This window comes from Tasmannia lanceolata, unplaced genomic scaffold, assembly GCF_043159265.1.
Source record: "Tasmannia lanceolata isolate RefF3 unplaced genomic scaffold, GAP_Taslan_0.1 ptg000002l, whole genome shotgun sequence".
In the NCBI taxonomy this organism is placed as follows: Eukaryota; Viridiplantae; Streptophyta; class Magnoliopsida; order Canellales; family Winteraceae; genus Tasmannia; species Tasmannia lanceolata.
The window spans coordinates 57,848,519-57,874,701 of NW_027518679.1; the positions used below are offsets into that span (position 1 = coordinate 57,848,519).

Sequence of the window (26,183 nt, forward strand, 5' to 3'; positions counted from 1 at the left end):
AGCTAGAGATAATAGAGAGGGAGAGAGAGAGAGAGAGAGAGAGAGAGAGAGAGAGCAGTGAATAATGGAGCAGTTCAAAGGGCAAGCACGGCTACCGAAATTTGCAATCCCGAAACGATACGAACTCAAGCTAAAACCAGATCTTTCCGCCTGTAAATTCACCGGAACCCTAGAAATCACCGTAGACATCGTCGGAGAGACCAAATTTATCGTCCTCAATGCCGCCGATCTCTCCATCCAAGACGCCTCTATCTCTTTCAGAAATCTCAGCTCTAATAAGGTCCTTTTTTCGCCTTCTTCTTGTTTTTAGATTTCTGATTTTTTTGAGTAGAAAGTTTTTATTATTGTTTGTTGACTTGTGTTTGGATTTTTTGAGTAGGAATTTTGGCCTTCGGAGGTTGTTTTGGTGGAACAAGACGAGATTTTGGTGCTAGGGTTTTATGATGTTTTACCTCTGGGAGATGGCATCCTGACCCTTGTTTTTGCCGGAACCCTAAATGATCAAATGAAAGGATTCTACCGAAGGTAAAATCTTTTCAATTATCATAAATTTTGGCTACTGATACCGGCACTACCATCTTTTAATAATCGCACAGACTCAGCTTGTCTTTTCTTTATAAATTGGCTTGTGAGAGCTTTTTGGGAACTGTAATAAACTTTTGAGTTAGCTCTTTAAATAATAAAATACAAGATGAGTTAGTGCAATTATCAAAACATGGTTGTGCTGATATCATTTCCCTAATCTTGACCTCCTTTTCTTCCATTTGATTTTTTACTTCTGCAACTATTTTTCGCTCAATGGCATATATGGTGATCACGACTATTGTCTGGTGGGCCATCACGTAGATGGTCTACAGTTCAAAAATCATGGTGAATGGGGACTATCTTAGTCATCCGATCCATGGCGCCTCCAAATCGGTGCTTCAAAAAAGTTGAGTAAAACATTCTAGAGTTGGATATAGCTCTGTTTGGGCGGTTATGGGCCTCTTTGGATACCAACATAATCGGTCCTTATTTGCGAATAAGACCATTTTAAGTTAATTTTGATTGCAAATGGGATAATAATGCCACTTTCAAAGCCATTAAATTATATATATATATATATATATATATATATATATATATATATATATATATATATAGAGAGAGAGAGAGAGAGAGAGAGAGAGAGAGAGAGAGAGAGAGAGAGAGAGTGTTCCTAAGCTATAGCTCGGATAAGCTTATCTAAGCTGTAGCTCAAAAACACATGTGGCCTCACATTTTTTGGGGGATCCAAAGCATTCATTTTGAAGGCCCTTCCATGGATAGGGTGTGTACCAAAAATCAGATCGATAGGATCATCCTAACCCAATCAAAGGTGGAGGGGGAAATGGACAGACACTGTGTGTCCATGTTTCTGCCCATTTTTCCCTCCACAAATGGCAGGGTTAGGATGATCCTATAGGGCTGATTTTTGGTACACACCCTATCCATGGAAGGGCCTTCCAAATGAATGCTTTGGATCCCCCAAAAAATGTGGGGCCACATGTGTTTTTGAGCTATAGCTTAGATAAGCTTATTCGAGCTATAGCTTAGGAACACTTTCCTCTCTCTCTCACACACACACACACATATATATTACACAATTATTTGTATGGAAAAGTTTATATATTCAAACTATATGAATTTTCGATATATGCAAATAATTTTGAGGGGTATCCAATGAAGCCTTGTGATTATTTTACTGAGATTTATATGGTGTTCACGAGTTCATGCACGTAGTGGGGGTGCCGCCCTTGATATTTGATCCTGTGACAACCAGCTTTTTCAAAGTAGGGTGCAACTCGGGTCTGGTGGGTCGGGTTGAGGCCAACCCGACCCAACCCGAGGAACCCATTTGTCCAACCCAACCCGAGTTCCAACCCGGCAGGGTTCAACCTGACCCAACCCAAGGAACAATTTCCTCAACCAGACCCAACCCAATCCAACCTAATTTCCATAGTGAATCGTGTTTAGACCATCTAAATATGTTGGCCCCACTTGCACTTCTCTTGCCATTATATTTCCTCAGAAAATACGCACGGATGTCATATAATTATCTTATTAAGACACTAATGGATCCAATATAGAAAATCAGAAATTAAGGGTCAATGATATAGTGATGCACTAGTTTCTAGTAAGACACTAATGGATCCAATATAGAAAGTCAAAAATTAGGTGCATAAATGTAGATTGTACACTACCGAGAGTCCAACCCGACTTTTAGTCGGGTTATAAATTTCCAACCCTCAACCCAACCCAACCAGAAAAAATTCAACCCAACCTGCCCAAAAATCGGGTTGAACCCGACCCGAGTTGCACCCCTATTTCAGAGGCTTTAATTGGATCAAATATCAAGGCGGCACCTGTGTCGTCCCCCGTTACGCCATGAATGAGGGCACATCATATAATTTCACACATTTACTATTTGAGGTATTGGTCTACCCTATCAATGGCCTCGGTCACCATTAATGTGGGCCCTGTGCGACACATAGTAGTGTTTTTCCTTTTCATTGTTTTGTTATTGGTCTTTTAGAGATTATTCATTGGACAGCTGTAGTTACTTTTTTCTAGTACTTACGAGCTTAATGGGGAGAAGAAGAACATGGCGGTTACACAGTTTGAGCCAGCAGACGCAAGGCGTTGTTTTCCATGCTGGGATGAACCTGATCATAAGGTATCTCTCCCCTTCTCTTCGTGTTATTTACTGGTCTTTATAATTGTTGAGCAGGACATTTTTTTAAAATATCCAAAATATAAAATCACAAATCATAAACAAATACCCCTTATGATTTTTTTTCATCTCAAAGGTCATTGTAAATCTTTCTTTTTGGCTTTTGCATGGTAACGAAATAAATTTATTAAGGACTATGATAGGTGACCAAAATGGTAAAGGACTTAAAAAATATAGATCAGGCAAAGCAGACTAAGCCCAAATGATATTACATTTGAAAACTACAATGGGAAGTGATATCCCACAGGTTACAACTAATAACGCACAAATACAGATGAAGACGCAGACGCGCACAGATACAAAAGTGTAATAATCACAAACAACAAGTGAATCTCGGGACAGTCCACCACGAGCTAGATTGTCCGCCTCCGAATTTGCTGAACAGAGGGTGTACTGGAAAGAAAGAAGTTGGCCATGAATATAACCCAACACCTCCTCCACCACATTCACAAATTGCCAAGGGTACTTCTTCGATTGGATCCATTGGATTACATTTAGCGAGTGACATTCAGTGATTGCAGAAACCAAAAAGCTCTCTATGAGCAGTCAGACACCACTCACCAAGGCCATCACTTCAGCTTCTGACTAGTCAGCAAAACCCCTAGGCTTAGAAAGCGGCACCATAACTTGCCCCTTGTAGTTCCTAATAATCCTTCCAGGCCAATCGAGCCTGGGTTCCCAACATAATAACCATCAAAGTAAAGTTTCAACAGACCAATGGAAGAGACCACCAGGAGGGGGGAAACCTTCTGCTCAACATTGGATTGGAAATAGAAATCCTATGGGTATGTTTGGATGTGCGGCATAGGCTTCAGCATAGTTATAAATTCCATTCCGGTCGCCGTTCCGTTTTGGCTACTGGAACGGAACGTTTCGGTGTTTCGGCCGTTTCGTTCGGCATTTCGTTCGAAACTTTCCGTTCCGCTCCGGCGAGGGGAATTTAAAAAAAAAAAAGTTAAAAATATGAAAAAAATTCAGTGGGTATGGTGAATTTTTTGGAATTTTTGTTCCACTCCGACGACGGGAATTTTTTGAATCTTTTTCGAATTTTTTGCAAAAAGACGAAAATAGCCCTCCAAACAGCACCCCCACGGTCATAAAACGAGGGTAAATATGTAAAATACACTCCCCAGCAGCCATACGAGCATTTCTGTAATTTTTTGGATTTGTTTTGAATTTTTTGAATTTTTTGAATTTTTTCCAACTTTCCAACCCCATTCCGGCCGGAATAGGGGGTTTCGGCCATACCGGCCGGAATGACCTGAACGGACCGGAATGACCGGAATCCGGACCGGAACGGAAAATATAGGCATTCCGTTTCGGAATCCGGACCGGAACCGGAATTCCGGTGCGTTCCGGCCGGAACGGAACGGAATTGATAACTATGGGCTTCAGAGAGCAGTGGAATAAGAAGTCATCAGAGAGGAGACAAGCATTGGATTTTTCTGGAATTACCTCAGAGAATAGTGGTAAGTAGTTTTTGGTTGCGCCTGTTAGAGGGTATTTTGGTCTTTGTACTTGTAACCCTAAATCTTCTCCCTCACTCTTCTTCTTCTCTTGATTGCCGTGCTAAATCTAACATGGTATCAGAGCTGATCATTAATTGAAATACCAAAGGGAAGAGAACAAGAATAAAGAAGAAGAAGAAGAAGAGGGGAAAATCTAACCCTACCATTCTCTTCTTCTTCTTTCCCTAACCCTATTCCATTTCCCTCAACCCTAACTCGTGGCCCCACCATATTCTGCCCTGCCTTGCGCTACAGCGCCCTACCCCAATGCTACTTCCACATCCCGCCTCCTCCCCATTCTTTCTTAGATTCAATCTAGTCTCTTTGTTCTTGTGGTAGAAGTCATTATATTCCTTGGGATTCATCCTATAGAGCTCTATGACAGGTACACTTGTTTTTTTTTTTTTGAATGGTAGGATAGGTACAGTTGTACCCGTCACTAAACTAGTATGGTGTTAACTTATACGTCATCTTTGACAGACCATCAGTTAATGACAATGACATCTTTTTCTTCAACAATGAAACAATAGATAAAGATATGAGCACATTTTATTGATGGGCATTTTCTAAGCGGCATGCTTTTTTGTGGAATAATAGTAATGCATTCTATAGATTCTAATTTATTTATTCTGATCATGATTATTTAATTATTAGCTTAGTTTTACTAACATATTTTGCAAATTTATCGTGTTTAGGCTACGTTCAAGATAGAGTTGGAAATACCCTATGAGCTGATTGCATTGTCCAATATGCCAGTCATTCAAGAAAAGGTTGATGGGTGTCTCAAGACAGTTACTTTTCAGGAATCACCAATTATGTCAACATACTTGGTGGCTGTTGTTATTGGTCTGTTCGATTATGTGGAAGATTTTACACCTGATGGTACGCACAAATAGTGAACCTTTTTGTTATCATATGATTGGGCAACTCTTTCCTGGTTGTGTCACCGTATCTCTGTTTTCAGGGACTCCGGTTCGTGTATACTGCCAGATTGGTAAGGTAAATCAAGGGAAATTTGCTTTAGACGTTGCTGTGAAGACACTTGATCTCTATAAAAGGTATGTTTTGTATTTATCGTATTGAATTCTTTTAGATCAATTACTTTGGATGAATGTGCTTCACCATTTAAGTTATTGCCGGTGGATCAGTACGATCATTTTCATATGAACTGTAGTAGTTTCAAGGGGCAGATTATTCTTAACTTTTTTTTAAAAATGGTTGTATTGTTCTTTAGTTATCAAATGCTTTTCCTGCTGTGATCAAGAGATGACGGTCATCCTTGTTTTCTGCTGTCTAACTTTTTATTTGAGGTTATGTAGATATTTTTCCACGCCCTACTCACTACCCAAACTGGATATGATTGCTATCCCCGACTTCGCTGCTGGTGCAATGGAGAACTATGGCTTGGTGACATATCGTGAAACAGCTTTGCTTTATGATGATCGCCATTCTGCGGCTGCTAACAAACAAAGGGTAATGTGTACATACTGACATTAGGTCTGGGTGGCAAGATTCCATTGCTGTTCATGCTTTACTGATCAGTCACCCATTACACTATCAAATTGATAGTTACTTTCCTCGGAATATGTTTTTTTTTTTTTCGAATTATAATACTTCAGGCTGCTTAGCTATGTGCAGTGATTTATTTGCCGACTACTTAGGTTTTTTTTTCTGGAATGGTGAGAGTTTTCATTAAAAACAAAGAAAGACCCAGGAGATCAGTACAAGCAGTTGATATAGATGAAAGAGATGCAATAGAAAGCCCGCCCCCCGTGCAAAGAAGCGAAAGGAACTACGGAGGGAGAAAATCGAACAACTCCTCTCCCTCCCTCGAGATACCCTCCCTAGCCAACCTATCAGCCACGCCATTGGCCATTCACCTAACACAATGGAACGATATGTTAGCAACACCCACCCTATCCTGTATCTCATAAAAAAAGGAAGCGAATCTCCAAGGGTAAGGATGAGAACCACTAAGCCATCTTATCACAGTAAGAGTGTCTCCCTCTATCACCACTTTATTCAAGTCTTCATTCTCAGGAAACTTTATTACTTGATGGATTGCACTCACTTCCGCTTCATTAGCATCTGCGTGTCCTATGGATCCCACAAATGCCCATCTCACAGCCTCACTCTCGTCCCTTAGTACTCCCCCAATTCCAGATTGCTGGCTGCCTATGTTATATCAGTACGGTATGAGTGTCGGAATCTGACTCAGGTATCGAGTGTCAGATTTGGAAAACCTCAGAAAGAACGATTCGTGGATTCGCCAAAATATTTTAATCAAATATCAAATTTTATTTTTAACATAATAATATAGTCCTAAAAAGTAATATATTGAAAATTTTAATAGGTTACGTAGATATAGTGTTTTATTTTCATTTAAGACACTATTAAGATGTGTAAAACTCAAAACATGTGGTCATTGTATAGGTGTGTTGGTAGTATTTAGGAAAATAACATATAAAAGAGATCTAGAAGTGTCTCAGAGAATCCTGAAGTATTGGAATCCGAGATGTGTCCGACACGAATTCTTTGCCCACTTGGAAGAATCCATGTAACATGGCTGGCTGCTTACTTGTGTTCATTGATTAATATTTGCAGCTTAATTTGGTCATGTGATGTTCACTTGAGCATTTGACAGCTATAAACTGATCAGTCTGACTGACGTTCATACTTCATACAAGATTTTTCATCATGGATATATTTTTCTGTTCAGGTTGCAATTGTTGTAGCACATGAACTGGCACATCAATGGTTTGGAAATCTTGTAACTATGGAATGGTGGACCCACTTATGGCTTAATGAAGGATTTGCAACATGGGTAATCCTCATGAGTTCCTTTTATCTCTTTTCTGTGCAAGGAAACAGTACTTGTGGACATAGATAAGCCTGTATGCAATTTATTGAACAATTTATGTATTTCAGGTGAGCTATTTGGCTACTGATAGCTTATTTCCTGAATGGAAGATTTGGACTCAATTTCTTGACCAAACTACTGAGGGCCTTCGGTTGGATGGACTTGCGGAATCACACCCAATTGAGGTAAGTCCTATCAATTGTGTAAACACCCTAGTGATCTTTGGATATGATATATCCTTGTATTTCAGGTAATCATAGTTGGTGTGCATTTTGATGTAAATAATGGGGAGATTAAACTCAACAGTTCATGTCTAAGGGGAGTATGTCTAAAGTTCCACTAAATCTGTATTTTCCAGAGATAAAAAACTGGTTATCAACAAGTAAACCCTTTAAAACTCTTTAAGAGGGCATTAGATGCACTTAATTTTTCTTCCGTACAAAGATAAAAATTCATTGAAAGCTTAAAACAATGATTTTTTCCATGGAATAGGATTTATTTTGTTTTTGTGGCATCCTATATTTGACAAGGATGCAATTTTACCCTGTTTGGAAGACAATTTGTGTTTTCCTGGATTTTTTTTTGTGTTGTTTAACTGATGAACATACCTTATTAGATGATTGAGAGCGATAAGGTAGAGATGATGCAAGAGTGTGCGATCCTCCAGTACCCTTATATGACGGCGACTTGGGGTGTTTTAAGTGAGGGGGACCTTATGAGGCCACCAATGTGATACAACAAAGCCACATAAGTGACTTGAATGGGGTCTGTGTTAGGGTAAAAGGGTGATAAAAAGGATGCGGTGTGGGCCTTAGGTCATGTGGACTGCCTTCACATTTAGGATAGGAAAAAAAAAGGGCGGCCTACACGAGGCTCCGGCCATTGCGGGGTCTGGGGAAGGCTAGATGTACGCAGCTTTGTAGAGAGGCTGTTTCCGTTACTCGAACCCGTGACCACCAGGTCACAATGTAGCAACCTTACCGTTGCGCCAAGGCTCGCTTTCTACATTTAGGATAGCAACATGTCAAAAATAGAAAGACATCTAAAAATAAAAACCGGTCCAAAAATAGAAACTATCTAAAAAAGAAACTCTTATAGCCCGATAACATCACATATGGCCCCTTCTCTTAATGAAACCATGTACGTGTAAAAGAATTAAAGGAACCTTTTTTATGTCCAGCAGTCGCAATGAAGTACTTCATATATTTTCTTATTTTGTAGATTGTTGATAGGTCATTGAGTTTTGGTTTTTAACTATAGAAAGTAAAATTGAAGAATAAGTACTTTAGACTCAACGTGCAACAGTAAAAAGCATACAGCTTAGCTAGTTATTGTTCTGATAATGAAAAGTTGTCAGGTGTCAGCTTATCACATCATCTGCCTTCGCTTGCTCAATTTTAGAATATTGAGTGCCTCAATAATCCTATGTGAACATCATCTTATTTAACTGTTTACATTTTCTATCTGATGTATGTGTCTACCTATTTCTTTTAACTGTTGAACTGTTTGTTCGTTTTAACTTAGCAAAGTTTGATCTATTCTGTCTATTAACTATATAACATATTTTTCAGGTGGAGGTAAACCATGCTCGCGAGATTGATGAAATTTTTGATTCAATAAGCTATATGAAAGGAGCTTCTGTTATTCGAATGCTGCAAAGTTATCTTGGGGCTGAAAGCTTTCAGGTTGAGCATTTAGTGTTTTATGTTCCTATTTCTTACAATTGCATAAGCAATCTATTTTCTTAGATATTTGTGTGGACATTGTTAGATGATGATACATGTATGCCAGTCTATTAGATTCGGTAGCTAATATAATGCTAAGCATCACTCCTGAGCATCAACAGGAGGAAGGTGAATGTTTCATTTCCATTTCCAAAAGAAAACAAAATACAGGAGGAAGGTGAATAATACAAAAAAACTGACTATTCCTGATTATTAGTTGTCCCGACTCCCGAGATAGATCTGTTTTTAAAAGGCAAGTAATCTGGTTTGGTCTTTGAGCTATCATAGTGTTGCAGATAGTAGGCCTAATAAAAGGCATATTGGGCCATTAGGATTTCTTTACATGTTATTTAGTTTCTAGGATTTTATTTTTATGTTTTTTAATTTTTAGGGCTTTTATTTATTTTTCATGGAATTTTACTTCCATTGCCTATATATAGGCCTTATGTAGTAGAGATTATTAAGCTTTTGATGAATTGATATTGATTGAGATTCTCCCCTCTAATTTTCGCTCTTCTTCTGCTCTATTCTTCTCCTTCACTTCTTCTCTTCTACCCTCTCTTCTCTTCTTCTTCTATTCTTCTTCTTCTACTCTTCCTCTTATTCTTCTCTCTTTTCCCTTTTCTTCTATTTCTCTTCTCCGTCTACATCACATAGAGAAGAATGTAGGGGGTTCCTAAACCCTTTACAAACAATAACATTAGAGGGATTGACTTTGTGTCCCAGTAATACATGAATTGGATCATAGAATTCATCTAATTCTATTTCGTTCAGGACCAACGATGGTCGTTTGACTTTTATTTCCACCAAAAAATGTTAGTCCAATGTCGGGTTAAGGTCACCCCACTTGTAAACTGTGCTGGTGCTTTAAGCCTCATTCTCTAAAATCATGCATGCCCAAGTAGGTAAGTCATTGGAATGCATGATATTTTATAAATGCACATGCATGATTGATAGTAACACATCTCAAATCTCCATTGACATCGTATAACCAAAAATGAGCAACCTCTATGTATTTCAGACGCTTTGAAAAATTGGGAATAACATTAAAAAGGGGAACTTCTGTTAACATTGTTTCGTACCATGTTTTCTTTACTATCATTTCCACCATTAAGTATTAAACTGCAAGTAACCACATGGGAAGATTCTTTTGTTCAGGCACAATTTTTTCTGTTTTGCTATGTAATTATGTATGGATACAAGAATTGGTCAGTGGCTCTATGGTTAGGAGTAATTCCTTGCATTGTTAGGACTGAAATACCATTAAATGAAGCCTTGTTTGGTATTCATTGGACTACTAGCGATTCAATAAAAAAGGTCCTTCTACTACTATGTTGTTAGTCCGCCTTGTAGAAAAACCAAGAAATACCTTCTCGAATATGGATCGAACAAGATGTGCAGCAAAAACGTCAAGAAACGATGCAAGAACACAATCACAAAAGAAACATAGGATATACGTGGTTCGGCAATGCCTACTTCCACGGGCTATTTCGGTCTAGGGTTACAAACTTTATTCTTCTTGGACAAGAAACACAAAGAAAACACTCAATCCCGTAACCCTAACATGTTGGCTTATATATCAATGCTACGACATGAAGAAATTTACCAAAATACCCTTTAGTGAAAATCCGAAAATTAAATTTACCTTCCGGGGCGCGCTGCCCCCGGCAATTCGGCACCCCTAGTGAGCTAACTGCGTAGCTCGATCCGTGTGTTCGTCGCGCACATTAGTCCGCACTGTCATTGCTATTGTGATTGATAGGATGGACAAACTCCAGATGAATTTCCTCTGAAACGTCAAGGACTTCAAGAAACATCTAGTTGAGTAGGACCTGGTTTCTAGAACGAAAAAGGAGTGGTCTTTGGGATTAGAAGGCTTAGAGCAATGATTTGCATCAATGCACATGCATCACCATCAAGTATCAGTATATCAAGTTTTTTTTTTTTTGAAAGGTATCAGTATATCAAGTTATCAACCATGAAGTTGCTCTAGAATGGGTGTGTTAATACCTAGTTCCCTTGGACAAACTGTCTTATGAACTAAAGAGTCTCTACACCACGGCCACCAATGCTTGCTGGTCCTAAAATGGTAAATCTCCATCTCTTATGATTAGTCTAACACATTGCCATCTTCATCATTATTTGCATCTTTATTCTCACCCATAAGCAGACTTGTTTCTTCATTGCAGAACTTGATTTTCTGGCATTCAAATGCTTTCTCATCATCTGTCTTTTTTTTCTTTGGGGAGATGGATATCGTATATTTTTCTTCTTTGGTAAGCCAAGTGTCACACCCCTCTAACCCCCAGGTAGCATGGTTTTAAATATCCACTGAAACATACACGAAACGACTGAAATGTTTCCATTTCCATCCTCACGGGAACTGAAACAACTGTAATGCATAAACCAAAATCGTAAGTGTAATAGTGGTATACTGTATTAGTATGTATTACATAATTATGTTTTTATAAATTTCATGCAAAATGTGGTGCATGCATCGTGTATAAATATTTATATGAGTTACATGTGAAATTTGATAGGTACTAAATTATTAGACATGCGCGACAGTGCCATGCGCTGGTGTTCAATGTTTTTAAACCATTATGTATGGCTGTTATGGTTTCTAAGTGTGTATTTGTTCTTATATTTCCTAAAGTTTCATCTTTAATTTCTATGATTTGCATATGTTTCCTTGATTTTAGAAGATTTCCACCGAAATTTCCAATCGAAACCAAAACATTTCCATTTCCATGGTAACCGAAACCAAAATTTAAAACCTTGTCAAGTAGTCATTATAACAAATTATGTATCCATCTCCCTCAAGTCATTTTTTGCATACAATATGCTCTTAATTATTTAGGAATGAAATCAACTCCACAATCCATGATCAACTCCCATTTTTTCTTTTTGAATGAAAAATATATTGAGAAAGCAAAAAGATGGTATAATGCAGTGTTTAAAAAAGCAGATGTGGGTCAAAATGCGGCCAAGAAAAATCTTTTTCGACTTGGGGCGACTAAATACTTGGTTGACGCAGTCATAACTCAGGAGAGTCAAAGGAGTTTTTATTGACTCTGTAGGGCGAAATGCAGAACACGATGGTAAAATGTAGAACGTGGCCACAAGGGAAAAGGGAATCGACTCGGGGGTTTCCACGATGATGCAGGGGAGTTTTAAAACTATGGTACAAGGAGCTTATGTTTAAAAAAAAATTGTTGGTACAAGGAGCTTCCATACGCCAAAAAGCAAAAACTAAAACATGCAAACCACAATATGACGATATAGTGCAACGCCATCAAATCTTGTACAAGAAACACCAAAATTAGCAAGAGCATCAGTCCGAGCATTTCCTTCACGATGTATATGGGTAAAGGAGCATGCTAAATGCAAAACAATATTTGTCATCTTTCTGAAGTAATGTTTGAATCCTAAAGGAGGGAACTAGTCCTTGTTGAGACCTCTGGTTGCGTTAAAATGCAACAAGATATCACTCCTCTCCAATTTCTCCTTGTGCAGCAACCCTAATCCCAACTTGTTCTTTCTGATTATTCATTTTTGTTTCTTTTTTTCCTTTGTTCCCCTTATTATGTTTCTTTGGAGATGTTTATAAAGTATGACTTTTTATCTCTGTATTTTTTCTGGGGTGATGACACTGAGAATCTCAAATCTCAAAAATGAAAATAGAAAATAATTTAGCAAAAATAATTGTATCTTTTACCTTCTTCTCATTAAATCTTTCAATTGATGAGGAGATATAATAGGTGCAGAAAACTAAATGGTTGGCTTACCATCCCATTGCATAGTTTCTGAGCCTTGGTGTCAAATGGTTCCACTGAAATCTCTTATAATTCTCATTAAAATAGAAAATTTTCAAAGAAAAAGAAAAAGGCAACGAGATATCCTTCTCTCTCTAAAGAAATGCCGGAATCTCGAAGGAGGGCACATACCTACTTTAACAACTTCACACGCAATCAAACTATGCTTTCAACCAGTGACTTCACGGCTATGTTATCTGAATAGTTGGAATTGCCAACTAACTAATCTTATGGTGATCCGAGTCATGTGAAAAAAAAATATTTTTTCACCATGCAATTAATCTATTTTACTTTCTCAGTGTATAATTTTCTAATGTTTTTTGAGGCATTCTTGAATTTCTAGGGATATGTTTCATTATCTGCTCTAAAATGATCCACTTACATCATATATTTGTTTGTGATTTACTTATTTTATTAGAGATCACTGGCATTGTACATAAAAAGATATGCATGCTCGAATGCAAAGACAGATGATTTATGGGATGTTCTTGAGGAGGAATCTGGTGAGCCAGTGAACATGCTGATGAGTTCATGGACAAAGCAACAAGGATATCCGGTGGTCTATGTGAAAATTAATGATAACATGTTGGAGTTTGAGCAGGTTTGATTATGTCTAACCCTTCAATATCCTCTTCTTATCGTGTTGACTATTCTTTAAAAAAATGCTATCAGCAATTACAATCTATTGTTACTTAGCATTCAAAATAGTTTCAGGGGTCTGGGAAGAGGCCCTTCTCACACACCATTAAGTTCCACTGTAGTGTAAACTTGAAACCATAGGTTGATACATTCTCTATTGAGTTCATTGTTCATGAAATAAACCATTCCGGGTACAGTACATCTGGATTAATTTTCTGGATGGCTCATAATGATGGATCCCCTTACCAAGAAAAAATAAAGATGATATAGATGGATCGGGATTCAAGTCCGAGTTACCTTGGGTCTGAAGATCAATAGGCTATTGGATGAAGTTTGTGTACCTTCCATCAAATTATAGTTTTAATTTAATTTCCATAAAGAATAATTTTGCAAACATAAAATAAAATATGAACATGGCAATGCCTTGAATAATTCAGTGATGCAGATGGAATGTGTCTGATGGCCCTCACATGCTGTTCCCCTTTCTTCTTCTTTTTTTCTTTTCAATTCATTAAAAATAAACCAGATAACAAAGGGATCTGGTCAACAGCCAATAGCAAAACTAAACATAAGGAAAATAAGAACAAAGGAAAAATGGTCACTACTCCTGCATAAAGTTCCAAATCACTAGGTATGTATTAGAAACACCAAAATTAGCTAAATAGTCAGCCTTAGAGTTTCCTTCACGATGGATAGGAGCGAAGGGACAGTCATCAAACATAAGTAAAATTTCTCCTTCATGATGGATAGGAGTGAAGGAACAGTCATTAAACATTAGAAAAATATTTTGCATTCTCAAAAGAATTTCTTGAAGTGTCACGGGGAACAGGAGTCTTTTTTGAGCCATCTCATGGTATTAAGGGGGTCTCCTTCAGAAATTTTGTTCCACCCACAGACACCCATAAAACACATTAGTAGTCCTTCTTTGTTTCTCTGGTTGTTGATTAGCTGCCATCAATTTGGAAGTGTCTTTCTCAAAATGTAGTGTGATTCTTCTTTCCCACAGGTAGAATATAGCCTGATTTTAATTTAACTTCCAGCTATTTTTTTCTTGCATGGTGTTACAGCCTCTCCACACTTTATTTTTTTGTCATCTTTGCTATAATATTCTGGGCAGTGTATTTTAATTTCTAGATAGAGATTTAGTTGATTTTATCATTGCAGTCACAGTTCTTGTCAAGTGGATCCCCTGGAGATGGGCAATGGATTGTTCCCTTGACCGTGTGTTTTGGTTCATATGATACTCGCAAGAATTTGTTATTGCGGGACAAATTTGAGAAGTTGGATATGGGGGAGCTTATGGGTTCTTCAAATGGCATAGCTAGCTTGATGGAAACATCAAGCAGTGGAGGATGCGATGTGAACAATCCGAAGCGTTCTTGGGTTAAACTTAATGTTGATCAGACAGGTTTCTATCGTGTGAAATATGATGATGAGCTTGCAGTCAGGCTTAGACTTGCTATAGAGGCCAATTGTCTCACTGCAACTGATAAATATGGTAATCATAGTTGTAAATTTCGTTTCGGTGGCCCTTTGTCTCACTATCAGTTAACATAGTTTTAAATTTCATCCCGGAATCCGAAATTTCGGATTTCCCATTCGAAAAGTTTAATTTTTTTTTTTTAAATTTAATATTATTACGAAATTTCGGCTGAAATCAGAAATTTTGACCAAAATTTCTGTTTGGGACCGAAACCGAAATTTAAATCCATGTTTTCTAATAGCGGCAGCTAATTTTCCTTCATGATATTGTCCATTTCAGGTGTTTTGGATGATTCCTACGCTCTATGCATGGCTTGCAAGCAGACATTGTCCTCATTGTTTTCTTTGATGGATGCTTACAGGGAAGAGCATGATTATACTGTGCTGTCACGCTTGATCAGTGTAATTTCTCCGGCATATCATGACTATTTTCTATTAAATCATGCCTTAAAACAGAGTTTTGATATTTCCTGCAAAACAGGTAAGTTCTAAAGTTGCAATGGTGGCAGCTGATGCAATCCCTGAATTGTCAGATGAAATCAAACAATTTTTCATCAATCTTCTCCACTCTTACGCAGGGTTAGTTTTCAAGATGATTTTTCCAATGACATTATGGAATTTCTATTCATTTGTTGCTATTTGATCTTTGTTAACTTCAGCATCTAAAGCAAAATACACCAATAAAAAACTCATATAAAGCAAATTGTGCCATGTACATATCATTATGGAATATCTCTTATCATTGGTTTGGGTGCTCTAGTGGAGTTCATTCCTGGTGTTGTTATTGGATTGTTAAATCCATAACCAGGCCTACAATTTTGACCTCTATTGTGTAGGACGGTAGTGTATCTGTCACACTACTTAGCCATATGAATGGTAAGGATCCTAGAAATGGATGGTTATACACAAGAACAGAGGGTCCAGTGGGGCATTGAGAATGGACATTTGGACTATGTGGACCAAATACAGGATAATTATCTTCTGGTTAAGTTACCGTTAAGCAGACTGAAACCAGGTACCACTTGTGAATTTCTAGAGAAAGGCTGAAATTTTTTATCAAAGGAAATATGCAATTCATTACATGCCACCAATTCATAAAAAATGAATACTTACTCCTGGTAGCCTTTTCATCCTTCCCATTGTATGATGTGACATGGATGTGAAACATAGATGACTTATATACACCATTATTGGGTGCATATATCTCACATGTAAATACCTTTGTTAGCAAGTGTACACACACATCAAAATGTTATGATTAGATGTGTGCCCCAGTGCTTCTCGTTTCATTTCTCTTCTATCTTCTTCAAGAGAATTTTGGTTATATTTATCATGGTATCAAATCCAATAGAGATCCAACACGTGAAGCATTTTAGACATTAGCAAAAGCTCCAAGCGAATACTTCTCTTCCTCTAGCAATTCAGGAAAAAAAAAAAATTTCTCTTCCTCTGCTCCTTGTCTTCTTTTTCCACCTTTTTCTATTATCACCCCAACACATTCGAAACCCTAGTTCCAGTGTTTTGAAAATCTTACGATTCAAAACAAATCTTATGGATTTCAATTTGAATCCCATGATTGAATCTTAATGATTATGAATCTTGCGATCTTTGATTGGATCTTATGATTCGATCATAAATCGTATAATTCATGCAATTTTTCCTAATTAAGTTTTGTATAAAAAGATGATGAGGTCCCTCCTTGTGTTTCTTTGTGCTTGTATTTATTCTCTTGTATTTTTTTCTCTTGTTTTCTTTTTTACTCTTGTTCAAACCATCTCGGTTGTCTTTTTTGTTCTTCAATAAAATTTGGCTCCCAGTTCAAAAAAAAAAGTTTTGTATAAAAGAAAATAGGACTTTCTTTCGAAAGAACCCGTTTCCCTTTCGAAAACCCTCTTCTGAGAAAGAAGAAGATAGAGAAGGAGGAGGAGTTTGAACGAATCGAACCAATTTGAATCAGTCAAGCACAATGCATGTGCTTGATTGCTTTACTTACATCGAGGAGGGAGGCGACTAATGAGGGCAACATTGATGACTTACCAATTTTTTATAATTGATAATTGTCATTTGATGTGTGAGACTTTGAGAATTGATATGATCTTGTGCCATTTTATTATTTTTAAGATTATAATCCAATATGCATAAGTTTGGATGGGAAATTGATGATAAGTATGTGAAAAGTATATTAGCAATCAATTTGTATTATGATATTGAATAACTAATCATGATAGTTTCTGTTAACCGAAAGTTTAGACAGAGAAAATAAATGAGTTAGGGTTATCTCCCCCTGACTCATATCTTTATACTAAAACATAAAGAAATATACAAAGTCCTAAATGCTCTTAGGCAAGTTACATATTCTAACACTCCCCCTCAAGCTGGAATGTAGATATCATACATTCCTAGCTTGTTACATATATCACTCAATTTTGACTTATTTAAGGACTTTGTAAACATATCAGGTAATTGGTCCCCTGACCGAGTAAACACAGTGTAAATCTCTCTTTTCTGGATTCTTTGACGGATAAAATGACAATCCACTTCAATATGCTTGGTGCGCTCATGGAAGACTGGATTGTTGGCAATGTATATTGCAGCTTTGTTGTCCCAATAAAGCTGCGAAGGAGAAGATGAAATGAAGCCAATTTCAGAAAGAAGTGAACGTAGCCAAATAAGTTTCGTGCTTGTCTGTGCCATTGCCCTGTATTCAGCCTCTGCACTGGACTTAGCTATAACATCCTGCTTCTTACTCTTCCATGAAACAAGATTGCCACCTACAAATGTACAATACCCAGTGGTGGACCATCTATCTGCTGGGGATCCAGCCCAATCTGCATCAGAGAAGCCTTCAACTTTCATATGGCCATGTCTTTTGAACATCAATCCCTTCCCTAGAGCCCTTTTCAAATACTTGAGAATCTGTGTCACCGCAGCCCAGTGAGAAGTACGTGGAGAATTCATATACTGACTGACAACTCCAACAGTATATGAAATATCTGGCCGAGTAACCGTGAGATATATAAGTTTACCGACAAGCCTGCGATACCTGCCAGGATCCTCCAACAACTCTCCTTCTGGAACGAGTTTCACATTAGGATCCATGGGTGCTGAAGCTGGTTTAACTCCAAGATTGCCTGTTTCTTTTTGCAAGTCCAAGACATACTTTCTCTGTGATAGGAACAAGCCTCTAGAAGAACGAACAACCTCTATCCCCAAGAAATACCTGAGCTGGCCCAAATCCTTAGTAGAGAATTCCTTTTGCAAGAAGGTTTTCAAATGTTGTATACCTTGTGAATTGCTCCCTGAGATGATTATGTCATCCACATAAACTATCAACAAAATACACCTAGCTGAAGAGTGATAACTGAAGACTGAGTGATCCACTGCGCATTGTTTCATGCCAAAGCGCATGACTGCCTCACTGAATCTCCCAAACCACGAACGCGGAGATTGTTTGAGGCTATAGAGTGACTTGCGTAGGCGACACACGTAGGAGGAAGTCTCCCCCTGAGCAACAAACCCTGGTGGTTGTTCCATATACACCTCCTCAGTCAGGTCGCCATGGAGGAAGGCATTCTTCACATCCAGCTGATGAAGGAGCCAGTTATGATTAACAACAAGAGACAGGAGCACACGGACAGAGGGAATTTTCGCAACTGGACTGAAGGTCTCAGTGTTGTCAATACCAAAAGTCTGAGTGTATCCTTTCGCGACGAACCGTGCTTTTAAGCGCTCGACAGTACCATCAGGGAGGTATTTGATGGAGAAAACCCACCGACAACCAACAGGACGGGCACCAGCGGGTAGGGAACCCAGATCCCATGTATCATTACTGTGAAGAGCGCCCATTTCTAGGTTCATAGCATCACGCCAGCTAGGATGGTCAATATCCTCAGCCACTGACTGTGGTAAAGACATAGAAAACAAGGAGGAAACAAAGCTCTGGAAGGTACTGGTGAGCTTATCATAAGAAACAAAATTCGAAATAGGATGTGCAGTGGAACGGGATCTCGTACGAGATGCAATAGGAGAATCAGAAACAACAGAGGAAGGCGGAAGAGAAGATACCTGAGAGCGGGAGAGAGGGATCATCGGCTCAGAAGATGATTGTGCGAGAGGAGGTAGAAGAGACCTATCTGTAACTTGGCGCCGCTGATACTGCTGTGTAATTTTAGGTGGAGCTGTCTTCTCCAACGTGGCAGAAGAAGTAGAAGCTGGCCGCACGGAAATAGGAGATGACGGAAGAGAAGCAGGTAGATCTGGTAAGGGAAGTGAGACCTCAGACTCGAGAGAAGGGATGAAAGATGCCGCGCCATGTTGGAAGAATGCCTCAGACTTAAAGAACGTAACATCGGCTGAGACAAACCAGCGACGCAGACGAGGGCTATAGCAACGATAGCCTTTCTGCGTACGGGAATACCCCAGAAAGACACAACGCTCAGATCGGGGATCGAGTTTGTCACGGCTAGGTCCAAGGTGATGAACAAAACAAACGCATCCAAATACACGAGGTGTCAGAGGAAACTGTTCCTTACCAAGAGATAAAATCTTGAAAGAAGAGGCACCCTCTAAGACAGAGGAAGGAAGGCGATTTGCTAAGAAAATTTTGGGGGGGTACAAATCCTCGATCCTTGAAAAGTTTTCCAAGCTGGGAAGAAAATATTTTCCTGAAAATTTGGGGGGGGGGGTGCAAATCCTCGTTCTTGGAAAATAATTTCCGCCCTGGGTAGAAAATGTGGGGGGAGGGGGTTGCTGCGCGAGGGTACAGGATCAGGAGCTATGCGCGGGGGAGGAGAAACGTGGCGGGGTGCAAATCCTCGTTCTTGGAAAATAATTTCCGCCCTGGGTAGAAAATGTGGGGGGAGGGGGTTGCTGCGCGAGGGTACAGGATCAGGAGCTATGCGCGGGGGAGGAGAAACGTGGCGGGAGGGAGGGCCTGGTGCCTTCGGCTTGGAGAGAACGGCTCCTTCTCAGGAGGAAAAAGACAGCGTGCTGGTGTGTCTCGGATGAAACTTGGCCCGGAGTTGGCTTTAGGGTTTTGCGGTGAGAGGGGTGGGGGGTGGCGGAGAAGATGGAGGCTGATAGAGAACCCTAGGGATCAGAAAACCCTAAGGCTTTGATACCATGTTAACCGAAGTTTAGACAGAGAAAATAAATGAGTTAGAGTTATCTCCCCCTGACTCATATCTTTATACTAAAACATATAGGAATGTACAAAGTCCTAAATGCCCTTAGGCAAGTTACATATTCCAATAGTTTCATTTAAGTTAATAGATTTCGATGAAAAATGAATAATTGGCTATTTTATTATTCTCTGATTTATATATGATTTTTTTATATTACATATATAAATATGAGGGAATCGTACGATTTACGATACAATACGATTCTACCCTTTTTATGATTTACGGTTCTATTTCGATTTTCAAAACATTGCCTAGATCTATCCCCTAATACCTTTGAAACCCTAGATCTAACCCCCCCCCCCCCCCCCCCCCCCCCCCCCCCTCTCTTCTGTACAGTTTGAAACCCTAGATCTATAATCCTTCATACCTTGAAACCCTAGATTTTTTTTTTGAATGGTTCTTGAAACCCTAGATTGACACCTTATAATATTTAAAACTTAGATCTACTCCCTTACAACCCTAGATCTCTAATCTTTCAAACCTTAGATCTACTCCCTTACACATTTGAAACCCTAGATCTATAACCATTCATACCTTGAAACCCTAGATTCTACACCCTTCATACCTTAGGTCTACTTGTTCGAAACCCTAGATCTAAAACCCTTCATGCCTCGAAACCCAAGATCTACACCCTTCAATGTTCGAAACCCTAGATCTAACTCCCACCACATTCAAAATCCTAGATCTACAATCCTTCATATCTCAAAACCTTAGATCTACCATCCATCCCTTTATACTTGACACCCTAGATCTACTCCAAATCCCCAACTCATTTGTCACCACTCACCATAGGTCAGCCACATTCATCCACCCGAGCACATAGATCTACTATGGTAGGAATTTAAAGAAGCCATGAAAGTGTACTAGAGGAAACACGAAGGACTCAATTCCAAAGTCCTTGTGTTGATCTAGCATGAGGATGATGGAGGGGCCCACATGGGAGATTCCCTAGATTGGTATTCCCGGCAAAATTCTTGGATGTGTTTGAAAGTTTGGCTATTGCGCCGTGGAAAAGGAAAGGTAAAATACATGGCAAGTTTGTTTCCTAGCTACAATTTTGGTTCTATGGATGGAATGGAATGAAAGGATTTTCAAGGGATTCACAAAAGGAGCACATTTGCTACTTAATAAGGTGATTTCTATAACTATCTTTTGGGTGAGGCAGGTAGATTGGCTAGAGAGGGAGTAGCCATGGAGTGTTGAACTTTTCGATCCCCCCCTCCCCCCGACCCTCGATTATTGTACTTTTATTGTTATTGTCTCTATTTGTTTCAATGAAATCTCTTTACCATTCCCAAAAATAATAATAATAATAATTCTTTTTGTGAGGGTGGTTCGATCGTTTATCTCTAATTCACTAAGTCATTTAGTTCAGTCTTTCATCACTAATTCACTCAAGCCATTTAAGTGTGTAGAAAACCGATAGATTGTTAGGATCACACACGATGTACAACAAAATGTCAAGAATAGATGCAAGAAATACAGTCGTACAAAAACAAGAACACAAGAAACACAATCATACAAAAACAAGAACACAAGATTTACATGTTTCAGCAGTGTGCCTACGTCTATGGGAGTTGAGTTTCACTATTTTTGTTTAGGGTTACGAAGACTCCCCGGACAAGAAAACTCAAAGAAAAGCTCACAACCCGTAACCCTCGACCCGCGTGTGCATTGCACACGCTAGTCCGTCAGGGTGCTATATCATTGCCAGAGTACAAGACATCTACACATCAAAGTGAACCAAGATGGCCCACACATGTTACTTTGAACCAAGAGTGCGCACCATGCCCCTGCAACAAGTGAGAAAGTCCATGTTTTTGTGGGAATAAACTTCTATTGTCACACAGAGTTACAGTTTTTATTTCATCTGTTATCCAAGTCTTGGGTGAATAAGAGTCCTAGTTTAGGCTACCAAGACTCACTATTTAGGTGGGAAGAAGTGCCTTTGATTTTATGTAAAATTGGACTCCTAAACTCACACTCATCCCCGACATTGCCTCGCAAACCCCTTGATAATTATATGCAAAACGTCTGTTTTTTATCTTTGATATTGAATTGATGAATGAATAGTACTTTATTTCCACATTTGAACTATCGACTGTGACACCTATTTGCATGTCAAGGCACACATCAGTGTGGAACCTTGGGATACGGTTTGGGTCCAGGGGCAGTAGCATCTCGAGCTTTTCTAATCGCGATGGGCATCCCTTTGAAGATACTTATCTATGCCTTCTAGACACTTTGGTTAGAGATCAAGCAATTTGAGAGCTACATGTTGGAGGTTACGCAAGACACTTTGGTTGTGATAAGATTGTAGCTATGGTGGAAGATAGATTCTATAGGACCAACTTGAAGAATGATGCGGTTAGGATCATCCAACAATGTTGAACGTGCCAATCGGCTAAAGGAAGCACATCCGAGGCTGAACTCAAGGTATGAATTTTTTGTACCAAAAGATCAAGATGCTTCATTGGTTGCTCGAATCTACTTCAAAGCTGTACTCCTCATGGACTTCCAAAGACTATTATATCGGACATGAGATGTGAAGTTTTTTGGCCAGTTTTGGATGACATTATGGAAGGAAACGAGACCAAGCTTCAATATTCAAGTGCCTACCATCCATACTTCACATTCAAATGGTAAAATAGGGGTGGTGAATAGAAGCCTTGGAAATCTGTTAATCATTGGAGATCAGAAGACTCAACGGGCCTTAGCGCTTCCCCAAACTGAGTTTGCCTACAATGCTTTGGTAAATTAGTCTAAGTTAAGTCACCAAATTGTTAGCGGAGGAAAGCCAAACCAAGTTTTGGACTTGGTCCCTCTCCTGTTGTGAACCACTCAGTGAGGACGTTGGTGCATTATCTAAGCATATCATGATATCCATACTCAAGTGCATCAAAATATTGAGGCGAGCAACTACAAGTATCGAGTGGCCACTAATCAATATTGAAGATCAAAAGTTTTCAACGAAGGAGATCTCATTATGGTTTATCTTAGGCAAGAAATATTTTTAGTCTTGACCAATAACAGACTCAAGCAGAAGAAGATTGGTTCATGTAGAACTCATCTACAGGTTAATAACCATTTTTATAGGGTAGAGCCATCAAAGAGTAATGACATATTACTACCTTAAAAAAATACATCCAATGTTGTCCATCTCTTTAAATTTCAAGGTAACGATGCCTAGAGCAACATTGAAGTGCAGCTCCCTTTTATAAAGAAGCTTGTGGAGCAAATCACTCTTATATTCGACAAACACGTTACATGATCTTGTGGGAAAGCCTCTTGTCAGTACCTTTTTCAATGGAAATGAAGACCTCCTATAGAACTACATGTGTGAAAGAAGAAGAATTAAGACAAGTCGTTTTCAGATGTAATTGAAGGCAAAGAGGGAAGATTTCATGAGACTCTACTTGGATTTTCTCAATTGGAAGATCTCCTATATGGAGAATACACATTCCAGTTGACCGAGCCTAATTCGAATTGTTTTATTCCGAAGCAAAGATATCGATTTTTGGAATGGGATATTTACGGAATCCCCATGAATAGGATCAAACCTTATTCCATGGTATTTCCATGAGATTCCTCTTCGTAGGCTCTGACTCACCCTCCGTGGACGAACCTTGCGGAGGAACCCTTAGGTTTTCGGGGCATTGGATTCTCACCAATGTTTGCGTTACTCAAGCCAACATTCTCGCTTCCGCTTTGTCCACACCTGCTCGCACGGGAGCTTCCATCCAAGCGGAACGCTCCCCTACCGATGCATTTTAAAATTCGTTTATTTGCTTCAACCTATCGAGGGGCTCATTCAAGACTTACTCGAACTATGAAGCACGGATACGGGTACCGGGTATGGCACGATACAGGTACGTGGATACGTGATTTAACAAAAAAAAGGATACAAGTATGTTGGGGGTACGCTTACGCTGAATATAATATATTTTTATATTTTATTATATATTTATGAAAATTAAAAAAAAAAATACTTTGTTAAAGAATTCAAACAATTTAATTGGAGAACAATCAAATAACAATAACATCACCAATACGGTTGCGTGGGCCTCCGGAGAGTGCGGGTGTGCCCGGTATGCCCTCATCCTCTCGATGATGTTTGGGTGCGTACCGGGTACGCATCCAGGGCGTACCGGGGCGCACCTGCACCCATTACCCACCCGATAAGGGTGTGTGGGCCACCGGAGAGGACCCATGCTTCATAGATTAAGACACAACAATGTTCAGTTGTTTGATGAATTTGAAGATGCAAGCTCAAGGGTGAGTTTTCTCCAGTCCGCAGTCCATGGGAAATTGATGCAAACAAAGTTAATGGACAAGATAATTTAGCAAAAGGACGATTTCAAGAGGGGGATTAATCTAAATGGCTATATATGTATACACAAAGTTTTGATGCACTTTCAAGTGGTTAATGAATAGTTACGAGTTTTCCCTTTTGGGTCTTGGTATTTACCCTAATTTGATCATTTTTTAATCAAATACATTGCTTTTTTATCCCCCACCCCCCTCTCTCTCTCTCTCTCTCTCTCTCTCTCTAGCTCGATGCACTTTCAAGATGTTACTGAATAGTTATGACTTATGAGTTTTCACTTTTGGGTATTGGGATCTATGCTAATTTGATCATTTTTTGATCAAATCTATTGCTGTTTTAATCTCTCTCTCTCTCTCTCTCTAGCTTATTTCTGAAGATCTGTTGGTTGTTTGTGTGATTTTTTAGTTGTCTAGCAGCTTTTTTTTCTTTTTCTTTTTTAACTTTTGGTGGATTTCTAGAAGAGGGTGAGCCTTGGCGCAACGACAAGGTTGCTCCATTGTGACCTGGTGGTCACGGCTTCGAGTCATGGAAACAGGCTCTCTGCAGAGCAGGGGTAAGGCTGCGTACATCTGCCCTCCCCAGACCCTGCAATGGCGAGAGCCTTGTGCACTGAGCCACCCTTGGTGGATTTCTAGAAGTTTACTTACATTGATATTTATTAGGATTTTTTTTGTTGAAAAGTTTTTGTTAAGTAACTTAGCTTATTCTTTTTTGTTTCATCCTTAAATTGATCTCCTGATGTATTTTCCATCCATGCAGAAAGTTAGGTTGGGAACCCAAATCTGGTGAGAGCCACTTGGATGCAATGTTGAGAGGGGAGCTCTTGACTGTGCTTGCTGTATTTGGGCATGATGTAACACAAGCTGAAGCCGTGAGACGTTTTTACGCCTTCTTAGATGATAGAAATACAACACTACTCCCTGCTGACACCAGAAAGGTTGATCAATATAACATTTTGTTTCTTAGATCTTTAAGTACTTCATCAAATGGCCTTATTGATTTTTGTTTGTTGAATATTTTTGTAGGCAGCGTATGTTGCCGTAATGCAGACTGTCAGCATTTCAAACAAATCGGGATATGAATCTCTTCTAAGAGTTTATAGGGAGACTGATTTAAGCCAGGAGAAAGTCCGGGTTTTAGGTATGTCATGTCTTATTTGGAACAGATGCAAAATGCTTATTTCACTCCTTTTTGTTTGTAATGCTGAATATCTTTTACCATGTTTTACAGGTTCATTGGCATCTTGTCCTGATCCGGATATTGTTCTTGAAGTTTTGAAATTTTTGATGTCGTCTGAGGTATCTCTCTTTTGTTCTTGTTTTTTTAATGTTGAGGTATCTCTTTTTGTTGTCATATTAAATCATGAATTTTCTCCTAGTAAATGGCACATGATCTTCCTTATTTAGGGTATTTACTTCTAATTCGTAGGTCCGGAGTCAAGATGCAATTTTTGGACTCGCAGGAATAAATAGGGAAGGACGTGAAACTGCATGGAGATGGCTGAAGGTACTCTTTCCCCCAGTTTCAAAATAGAAGCCATTACAATCAGACATCATAGAACAAAAAACTTTATCCTTTTTTTTATATGCACTATCATTATCATGCCAACATTCAATTGCTTTCACTTGTTCATTTCTATTGAAAAGTCTCACTTTGCATTTTGATATGCACTATAATGATAGTTCTTATTATCATTGCTGTTGGTTGATGATATTGTACTGATGTTAAAAATTATAGAATTTTGATCATCAGTGTTAGATTTTGTTGTTTAATTGATTTCAAAGAATAAAGATAGCTGGATTGCTTTCCAAATAAAATATCTTTTCTAAAGGTAGTATGTACACTCGACACAATTGTTGTGTCCGTCGCTCAAAAAAGTAAAGTGTAAGTTCT

The 26,183-nt window shown here is 38.9% G+C and overlaps 1 protein-coding gene across 1 annotated transcript in view; it reads left to right on the forward strand.

The window, feature by feature from the left end:
- Positions 1-26,183, forward strand: part of APM1 (aminopeptidase M1) — a 34,196-nt gene continuing 8,013 nt past the window's right edge. The window contains exons 1-17 of the mRNA XM_077384235.1: positions 1-280; positions 380-525; positions 2,593-2,695; positions 4,956-5,142; positions 5,225-5,318; positions 5,580-5,733; positions 6,980-7,084; positions 7,189-7,305; positions 8,692-8,805; positions 13,078-13,260; positions 14,463-14,796; positions 15,061-15,182; positions 15,262-15,359; positions 25,050-25,227; positions 25,316-25,430; positions 25,521-25,588; positions 25,719-25,796. Coding sequence (XP_077240350.1) covers positions 65-280; positions 380-525; positions 2,593-2,695; positions 4,956-5,142; positions 5,225-5,318; positions 5,580-5,733; positions 6,980-7,084; positions 7,189-7,305; positions 8,692-8,805; positions 13,078-13,260; positions 14,463-14,796; positions 15,061-15,182; positions 15,262-15,359; positions 25,050-25,227; positions 25,316-25,430; positions 25,521-25,588; positions 25,719-25,796 — 2,412 coding nt within the window. The 5' untranslated portion in view covers positions 1-64. The remainder of the gene's footprint in view (positions 281-379; positions 526-2,592; positions 2,696-4,955; positions 5,143-5,224; positions 5,319-5,579; positions 5,734-6,979; positions 7,085-7,188; positions 7,306-8,691; positions 8,806-13,077; positions 13,261-14,462; positions 14,797-15,060; positions 15,183-15,261; positions 15,360-25,049; positions 25,228-25,315; positions 25,431-25,520; positions 25,589-25,718; positions 25,797-26,183) is intronic.